The 9,841-nt window shown below is 48.1% G+C and overlaps 1 protein-coding gene across 1 annotated transcript; it reads left to right on the top strand.

Moving 5' to 3' along the window:
- Window positions 1-453: 453 nt before the first annotated feature.
- On the top strand, window positions 454-9,755 carry styxl2 (serine/threonine/tyrosine interacting like 2). Its single transcript, XM_014990037.2, has 6 exons — window positions 454-648; window positions 1,410-1,552; window positions 1,892-1,998; window positions 3,619-3,850; window positions 3,920-4,137; window positions 6,624-9,755. Exons 2-6 carry the CDS (start codon window positions 1,437-1,439, stop codon window positions 9,317-9,319), a joined length of 3,369 nt encoding a protein of 1,122 aa, XP_014845523.2. The 5' UTR covers window positions 454-648; window positions 1,410-1,436; the 3' UTR covers window positions 9,320-9,755.
- The last annotated feature ends 86 nt before the right edge of the window (window positions 9,756-9,841 follow it).

The raw sequence follows: 9,841 nt of genomic DNA, 5'->3' as shown, positions 1-9,841 counted from the left end.
ATTAAATGCATCATTAAAGAGATATTAACATTTAAAAAAATATCATTAGATGCTTTTAAATTTATATCAACAAAACCAAAATGAATGGCAATAAAATACTTTTCTGTCTTGGTGATTATTTCTTATGACAATAACGATTTCCCAAACTGACTGATGAAAATTTAATCTGTTTTTAATAAAGACAGAAAGATAATCTGACCTCTGAAAGGAAATTTATGAAAAGATTAACAATCTGGTCTTCTTGGAAACCATGAGACAAGAAGACACCAACAGTTATGAAAATTACCATTAAAACTAATAAAATTAACTTATTATGAAAATTATGTTCTTCCAGCTGCTTCCATGAAGCCAAACTAAAGCAGAAACTCTTCATCCAGTTTGTGATTTTAATCTGAACTCTAATTTGGACTGTAATCTGGATTATCTGAAGGCTTCCTCTGTAGCATAGGAAGGACTTCCGGCCTCAGGAGGAAAAGATCCGGGAGGAAGGAACCCTGAAATCAGCGCTAGGAACCAGGAAGTGACGGCACACAGCTGCTGGTATCGGGTTTCTGAGGAAGAGGAGGAGGAAGAGTAGCGCGGCTAATTTGGGCCGCAGAGTCATTGGGGGGTCGGTTCGGCCTGAGGAGCAGCTCAAGTCCGCCGCAGGTAAGAAACACACACAAACACATACTCACACCAACACACACACACAAACACACACACACACACACTCAGGTAGGCAGGTGAAGCGTCACCTGTTGTTCCTCTAGTTCTGGTTCTGGTTCTGAGGTCAGCTGCTGGTTCCAGGCCTGGTTCTGCTGCTGTCGGGCCTGCAGCTGTCAGCAGCTTAAAATAACTCTGGAAGGACAAACAGCGGATCCGCCCGGACCGAACACGGTCCTCGTTCTGGTCCAAAAAGCTCTTTATTAAACAGGGAGACCGGTTCTGGCTCTGATTAAACAGTCGGACCGGTTCTGGTTTTGGTTCTGGCCGGTCTGAATTGGGACAGAACCATCAGCGGTCCAATCGAAACCAGAGGTTCGGATGAACCGGGTTTCTCATATTCTTATTTGTTTTCATGTCTTTACTGTATTTAATATTTGTAATTTTATTTTTGTAACTTTTAATTAAATTTTCAGTTGTAGTTTGCAACTTGTTTAATTTATTATGTTTATAAATACTTTATTTGATTTTCTTGTCCATATAAAAATATTAAAACTATAATAAATAATCCTCATTTTTAATGTTGTTGCTTTATATATTTCCGTATTTATCTTGTTTTTCTGTGTTAATAAATATAAATAAATTAAATGACATATTTAATTTATTTATAGTTTGCCAGATTAAATAATTTAGTGATCTTAAGAAATTAAATTTGAAAATGATCTGATGACGTCATCAACATCCTCAAATCATTTCCCTGTCAGTTTTGATAGGGCGGGATCCTGGTTGCCATGGAGACAGCCAATGAAAGCGAGGAGCGCAGCGACCAGGCGGTCCCTGATGAAGAGGAGGAGGAAGAGGAGGTGCGAGGAGTTCAGGCTCGTTACCTGCGCTGCCCGTCTCCTAGGTAACGGCAGGAAGTCCAGGTGTTGATGAGGGTATTGATAAATAATGATAATAATAATGATAATTTGTAGTAGTACTAGTAATAAGAATAATCATTTTTATATCATTATATTGTACAATATTATAGTAATAATTATTAGTATAAGTACTAATTATTATTGCTAATAATAACAACAATACATCTGCAGAAATCTGAAGTTTTTCATGTTTTTCTGGAGAAATTGAATCTTTTTCTCCCTGAACTTCATGAATTTCATGAATTCACCTCAGATTCTCTCAGGACCAGATTTGGTTTTCCCAGACTAACTTCCTCTTTCTCCTCCTCCTCTTCCTCTCCCAGCTTCTCCATGACCTCCCTGACCTCCAGGTTCTCTGATGCCTCCTCCATTGTCATGGAGCCCATCCATCTGTCGTCGGCTGTTGCCGCCAAGAAGATCATCAGCGAAGGTGAGAGGGAACTGACGCGACCTAGTCAAAGTCCACATGTGGGTTTGGACTTTGATTAGGCCTTAGGGTAGGCTGGATGTTTTGTTCCTCCAGCTCCCCGGCCAGCATACCTGTAGGGCCACCATCGAAACTGCGGACAAACCCTTTTGGGACCCATATTGTCTGCCCTATTTTTTCCCATATGGGGCCCACCTCGGTATGCTGGCTGGGCCCGACCTTCTCAGTTCCTCTCATATATTTAGCACCATGTTTCTAAAGTGTTTTTATAGCGATTCTGAAGCGTTTCTATGGCAAATCTGAAGTTTGATGAAGCTGTGAAGCTGCAGGGTCAGACGAGGACAGACGGTTCTGCTCATCGTCATGCAGACGGTGGAGGCAGCGGCCCGGTTAGCACAGCAGCAGAGTGACAGTAATGGCTGGTCTCTCAGATGGGCTCTGTCGGCCCGGTGGCAGCTTAATGGACGATTCTTGTTCCATCTGCAGAAACAGGATGACAGCCGGAGAGCTTTCCCTCCCTCTGGGCTGCATGGCTAACGCTAACATGCTAACCACGCAGCCCAACAGATTCAACAGATGAACATCCAGAGTTCAGATCCATTCATGACGAAACCAAGCAACAAATTCACATCTTTTATTATCACTGCTGAACTATAATTAATGTGAATAAGTTTGTTCACATGATTAGTCAGTAACAACAATGGCGGTATTTCCTCCTGCCACTTCCTGTCTTTGTCTTCTCCGCCAATAGCAACATCCTGTTCGTCATGTGATCAGATTAGCAATATAAACAAAAAAATCTACCACATCCTAACGCAAAAACTTTTTATAAAAAAAAAAAAAAGTCAGAACCTGGATCAGAATCAGAACCTAAACCAGAACCTGATCCAGAACCCAGATCAAAACCAGAAGTTGATCCAGAGCCCGGATCAGAACAGAACCTGAACCAGAACCCGGATTAGAACCAGAACCTGACTCTGAGCCTGCAGCTCCATGCGGGGTTGAAGGCCAACTGCCATGTTGGTGGTGGCAGCATGGGGAACATGGCAGACTCACTTGACCTTCCTCTGAAGTTTGGTCCAAATTGGGTCATCAGCAGAACAAAGCAACTACGGCTTAGTCAAAGTACGGATATAGTGCTTTGCTGTGTTTGTTTTTGGTCATTTTAAATTTGTTCTGGGATTTCTGTAGTTCCTCCTGGTTACCAGTGACTAAACATTGATGATGTCACCATCAACAGATTCTAGACATTTCAGAATAAAAGTCTAAACTGAATTCAGTATTTTATTAAAATGTGCCAACGTTGTTCCTCTGATGACTGAAAACCCGTCAAAACAAAAACAAACGTAAATTTTAACCACGGGCCAATCAGGCAACGCTGCCCTTCTCTGGCAGCGTTACAGCGCCACCGACCAGCCCGGCTGACCTCCTACATCATTTCCTGTGGGGCTTCTTGTTGTGTTCGGAGCTTGAGTCACTGACTGGAGTGATTAGTTTTTCACTCCAGGTTTCAGCATTTCCACTTAAAAACTGAATGACTTTTTGAGTTTTCTACAATGTAAAGTAAAAACTGAAGGTCATCCTTCCTCGGTTGTCTTGTGGTAACCGGCCGTTCATCCCCAGAGCTGCCGCCCCGCGCTGCCCGCCCTGAATCCATCCCGGAGTCCATGCTGGAGTCTGCAGAGCAGCTGATGGTGGAAGACCTGTACAACCGGGTCCGGGACATGCTGGACGACCGCAGCCCCTACAACACGCCCTGCGTGCTGGACATCCAGAGGGCCGTGGTCCAGGACCGCCTGGAGGCGCCCGCCAACCCCGTGGACGAAGTCTGGCCCAACATCCACATCGCTGAGAAGTGAGTGCAGAGTGTCGTCATTTCAGTGGCTTCACACTTCAATATCCAAGAACTGTGCTTTTGTTTCAGATCCGTTGCGGTGAACAAGGCCCGTCTGAAGAGAATGGGAATCACGCACATCCTGAACACGGCCCACGGTACCGGCGTCTACACCAGCCAGGCCTTCTACGCCGACATGAACATCCAGTACCGAGGAATTGAGCTGGACGACTTCCCCGATGCCAACATCGCGGAGCACTTCAGGCCCACCGCAGAGTTCCTGGACGAGGCTCTGCTCACACACAAAGGTCAGTCTGGACCAGAACCAGGACCTAGACATGGTCTTGGACCTGGACCATGACCAGAACTAGAACCTGGTTCAGAACATGAACCAGAACCAGAACTAGAACCTGGATCAGAACTAGAACCAGGACCAGAACTAGAACCTGGATCAGAACTAGAACCAGGACCAGAACTAGAACCAGAACTAGAACCTGGAAAAGAACATGAACCAGAACTTGAACCAGAACCAGAACTTGAACCAGGACCAGAACTAGAACCTGGATCAGAACCTGGACCAGAACTAGAACTAGAACCTGGACCAGAACATAAACAAGGACCAGAACCAGAACCTGGAAAAGAACATGAACCAGAACCAGAACATGAACCAGAACTAGAACCTGGACCAGAACATGAACCAGAACTGGAACCTGGATCAGAACATGAACCAGGACCAGAACCAGAACCTGGATCAGAACCAGGACCAGAACTAGAACCTGGAAAAGAACATGAACCAGAACCAGAACCTGGAAAAGAACATGAACCAGAACCAGAACATGAACCAGAACTAGAACCTGGACCAGAACATGAACCAGAACTGGAACCTGGATCAGAACATGAACCAGGACCAGAACCAGAACCTGGATCAGAACCAGGACCAGAACTAGAACCTGGAAAAGAACATGAACCAGAACCAGAACCTGGACCAGAACATAAACAAGGACCAGAACCAGAACCTGGAAAAGAACATGAACCAGAACCTGGACCAGAACTAGAACATGAACCAGAACCAGAAATAGAACCTGGACCAGAACATGAACCAGGACCAGAACCTGAACCAGAACTAGAAGCTGGAAAAGAACATGAACCAGAACCAGAACCTGGATCAGAACCTGGACCAGAACTTAAACCTGGAAAAGAACATGAACCAGAACCAGAACTAGAACCTGGACCAGAACATGAACCAGGACCAGAACCTGGACCAGAACTAGAACCTGGAAAAGAACATGAACCAGAACCTGGACCAGAACATGAACCAGAACCAGAACTAGAACCTGGACCAGAACATAAACCAGGACCAGAACCAGAACCTGGATCAGAACCTGAACCTGGAAAAGAACATGAACCAGAACTAGAACCTGGACCAGAACATGAACCAGGACCAGAACTAGAACCTGGACCAGAACATGCACCAGGACCAGAACCTGGAAAAGAACATGAACCAGGACCAGAACATGAACCAGGACCAGAACATGAACCAGGACCAGAACTAGAACCTGGACCAGAACATGCACCAGGACCAGAACTAGAACCTGGACCAGAACATGCACCAGGACCAGAACTAGAACCTGGACCAGAACATGCACCAGGACCAGAACCTGGAAAAGAACATGAACCAGAACCAGAACATGCACCAGGACCAGAACATGAACGAGAACTAGAAACAGAACCAGAACCTGGACCAGAACATGAACCAGGACCAGAACTAGAACCTGGACCAGAACATGCACCAGGACCAGAACCTGGAAAAGAACATGAACCAGAACTAGAACCTGGACCAGAACATGAACCAGGACCAGAACTAGAACCTGGACCAGAACATGCACCAGGACCAGAACCTGGAAAAGAACATGAACCAGAACCAGAACATGCACCAGGACCAGAACATGAACCAGAACTAGAAACAGAACCAGAACCTGGACCAGAACATGAACCAGGATCAGAACTAGAACCTGGAAAAGAACATGAACCAGAACCAGAAACTGGACAAGAACTAGAACCTGACTCCTGGTCCGGTTGGGTCAGAGGTTGGATCTGTTGGACGTTCTTCATTGAACCTGCAGACTCTCTGCCTCCTTGTTCCTCATTGGTTGGTCTGTCGGCCAATGGGATCAGCTCCTGCAGCTTACCTCAGTAACCGCTTGCTTCCTTTCTCCTGCGGTTTGAAGGCTCATCTTCCTCATCTTCCTCCTATTCCTTGCAGAACTCGACTCCGTATGAAATGAGACTTTGACGTCGTTGGACTTGAAGTTCATCACTTCTCTTAATTTCCCTCATTCTGGAATGAAGTGCTTCAACAAACTCCTCAAATGTTTGGTTTGTTGGATTTCTGAGTTGTTTTGAGGTTTACTGATGAATTCTATTCCTTCATTCATCCTGTTTCTCCCTGAAGCTTTTTACACAAAGCACTTGTTTCATCCTTTGAGCTGAAAGCAGAGTTTTATCTGTGTGTCCCTGAGCAGCAGCTATCACTGACGCACTAAGAGATCCAGAATAGCATATTTTTAATGTCTATAACTTGGTTTCTGGGAATGTTTTATGAGCCTGCAGATCATAGTTCCTGGAAAAATTATGATAATGTCCACTGTAGTTATTCATGAGTTTTCCCTCAGGAAAGTCAGCCTCCAGTTCTCCGCAGGCCGTAACATTTCAGAGGCTGTTTTTCTTTTTCTACAACTAAATGATTCTCTGTCCTCAAAAGCCCAGACTCACTCAAAATCTGTTTGTTTTGCAGGAAAAGTTCTGGTTGTGTCCATGATGGGCATCAGCCGGTCAGCCATTCTGGTGGCGTCCTACCTGATGATCTTCCAGAACATGACGATCATGGAGGCGCTGACCGCCATCAGGAAGAAACGGGCCATCAACCCCAACGAAGGCTTCCTGAAGCAGCTGAGAGAGTTCAACGAGACACTGATGGAGGAACGCGACGACGACGATGAAACGCTCAGCCAGTGCTCCGTGATCGATGCTCGCGCCCGCGCATGCATCTTCGGTGAGGAAAAGGGTGATGATGATGAAGAGACGGATGGGGAGGAAGAGCGGAGCATGGTGAAGGTGAAGGCGCAGTCCATCATGATGGAGGAGGAGGAAGACGGAGAGAGCGTGATGAGCAGCATCGCTTCCTCTGCAGCGGCTGCGGCGCTGCGAAACGGGCCGCTCCACAATGGGGATCAGGAACTGGGTCACCAGGAGATCGACTTGCCTGGTCAGACGGGCACAGAGGACGGAGCTGAGGATGATGACGACGGCCTGGACGGCATGATCCGCGAATGGCAGCGCAGAAACGAAAAGTACCAGAGCGAGGAGTGGTGGGAGGCCCAGCTCCACGGCGAGGAGGACTCCGTCAGCGCCGGCCGTCCCCAGGCGGCGAGGCAGGAAGACGACGGGGAGAGCGTCACTAGTGAGGACATCAGAGCAGTCAAAGAGAGGCTAACGCACAGGAACAAGAGGCCCTCCTCGGATGCCATGTCCACCTCCAGCTGCACCAGTTACTCTGACCTCTGGAAGCAGCGACTCAAAGAGATCGAGGAACAAGCCGCTGCGCGCTACCGCAAGACAGAGGACGACGAAGGTAGCGAAAGCACAGCGACGGAGGATGGAAACAAGAAGATTGATGCTGAGGTTGACAGCATCCTCTCCGATACCAGCTCCATGTACAACTTTTGCCAGAAGAATAAGGAGAAGATGACGCCTTTGGAGCGCTGGCGCGTCAAGAGGATCCAGTTTGGCTGGAACAAAAAAGACCGAGAGGACGGAGAGAAAAGTTCAGCCGCTGATGGAGAGGAGGAGAGTAAAACTCCATCCTTCCAGGATGTCAATCTGACGGCGTACCAGGCCTGGAAGCTGCGGCAACAGAAACGCCTCGGTGAAGAGAACACGGAGGAGATCCTGGAGCTCAGCCGCGGCGACAACTCGGCAACCATCAAACGGAGGCAGAGACGTGAAGAGATTCTGGAGCGGTCTAAGAAAACCTTGGAGGAGAGTCAGTCCATGTGTGGGTGGGATTCAGAAAGCTGCGTCAGCGGCGGGACTATCCCTCTGTCCGCCTTCTGGGCAGGAGCCGGGGTCACCGGCCCGCCCAGCGTTGCCAACGACGACAACATGTCCATGCTGAGTGGCAGGTCGTCCACCATGTCCTCTGTTTCACAGCCTCGAAGTACAAGATCCACTCAGTCTGCCGGCCAAGCCCTGCCCCCAGTCCTCCCAGTCCCAGCTGTGCCAGGGCCTGGAGGTGAACCCATGGTCAACCTCGCCAGCATTCAGAACTGGATTGCCAACGTTGTGACTGAAACGATCAAGCAGAAGCAGAGCGAACTGAGCCTGCCTCCTCCATTGCGTGCTGGATCTGAGCTCAGCTTTGGAGCAGCGCCTAGCATGCTAGCAGGCCGCGTTGCAGAGGATGACCGGGCCTCCTGGGTCAGTGGGGCATCCTACTCCAGCACTCTATCAAAGGGTCACGGCAGAGCAACGTCGGTCCTTTCCGGCGGCAGCAGCATGTCCGGTCTGAGTGGGCAACGCTCCACTCTGGGGTCGGACATTGGGTCCGCTCTGGGTTCCAAGAAAACCAAGATCACCACGACCAGCGTTCCTCTCTTCAGCCTCTTCCAAGACCAGGTCAACCTAGGAAAACTGGACGCCATAGAGAAGGAGATCAAATCTGAAATGAGGGAGAAAGGGGAAACCTATGAGAAGAAAAAGATCCTGGAAGACAACAAACGCAGCACGCTGTACAAGAAGAAGAAACCAAAGGAAGATGAGGATGAGGAACAGGACAGGAAGAGGAAAGAGGAAGAGTTTCTCGAAGAAACAAAGAAAAAGGAGAAACCCAAAAGAAGCTATGGTCTTTCCGGCTGCCTGAATCTCAACCCGGCGATAGAGAAAGACCGGAACACCAGCATTGACGACTGGCTGAGAAGTGTCAGACCTCCTCCAGGCAAACTGTCCTCAGGTGCAGAAGCTGATCCATCTCAGGATCCCTACGACGATCTGGACGCCTCCGCTTCCCAGTTTGACTTCTCTGATCACAGACACTCGTTTGCTGAAGAAGACGACGAGGAAGCATTCGGCGTGACTTCCAGATATCGACCGAGGTTCGGTGAAGATCCGTCAGGCGAAGACGCAGAATACTCCTGCAACGGGTTCACACAGTCCCACAGGCGAGCGGGTCGGTCCAGCGAGGACGGGACGGACAGCGTCTCGCCCCACCGGAGATTCGCTCATCGCTCACGGTACGACGGCAGCGAAGCCGCAGGGAGGCGGGACGCCAGCGACGAGGAGGAGGACGAGGACGTCGAGGCTTTCATTGCTCAAACCAGACGGAGGATCCGGGCCCGGGCCGCCGCGGAGGCCGAGGATGACGAAGTCCTCTGTGCCTGGAGGGAGCAGCAGGGAGCCAAGGCCCGGAGAAAAGTCTTCGGATGTGAAGAATGAGAGCTTTGAGATCCCAGCTCTGCCTGCTAAAAACAGTTTGGTGTTTTTTGTTTCGGACGGGAACCAGGCTGGAAAACACAACCTACTGGAGTCACTTGGACTGGCTTTCTGCGTCAGATTTCCTCTGCGGCTCTGAATAACCGTCACCACCTACTGGCCACCTAGAGGTATTACAGCATTCATTTAATCTGCTGTCTTTTCTGAGCAGTGATTTTCAGGATTGAAATATTCAGACTAGGAGGAAATATTTGCACACAATGTTATCAGTGAGATTATTTAAAGTATGTAATTCTTCTTTGCACCTGTGTGAAATTTAAAAACCATTATCAAAACCCATTTAGTGCATATATTCTTATGATGAGGTGAAACTACTGACAGAAGGAATATTTTCCTGCTTTAATTTAATTGTTTTAATAAATATTCATAGAAACAGTCACTTGCATTTTTCATTTTTTTGAGCAGCGCCTCAAATTTGCCTGAGAAGGAGGAAACCGTTCAGTGGATGTGAGTAAAATGTTAGTT

Source organism: Poecilia mexicana, unplaced genomic scaffold, assembly GCF_051168715.1.
Source record: "Poecilia mexicana isolate PSO_F unplaced genomic scaffold, ASM5116871v1 scaffold_2, whole genome shotgun sequence".
NCBI lineage: Eukaryota > Metazoa > Chordata > Actinopteri > Cyprinodontiformes > Poeciliidae > Poecilia > Poecilia mexicana.
The sequence above is the reverse complement of the archived record's forward strand: the minus strand, read 5'-3'. Positions and strand labels throughout refer to the sequence as shown.

What these genes read in the sequence shown, in the direction of transcription:
- styxl2 (XM_014990037.2), top strand. Translation starts at nt 1,437, where the DNA reads ATGGAGACAGCCAATGAAAGCGAGGAGCGCAGCGACCAGGCGGTCCCT. An exon ending in AACATCCACATCGCTGAGAA is followed by an intron (nt 3,851 to 3,919) that starts GTGAGTGCAGAG and finishes CTTTTGTTTCAG; the next exon opens with ATCCGTTGCGGTGAACAAGG. An exon ending in GGCTCTGCTCACACACAAAG is followed by an intron (nt 4,138 to 6,623) that starts GTCAGTCTGGAC and finishes TTTGTTTTGCAG; the next exon opens with GAAAAGTTCTGGTTGTGTCC.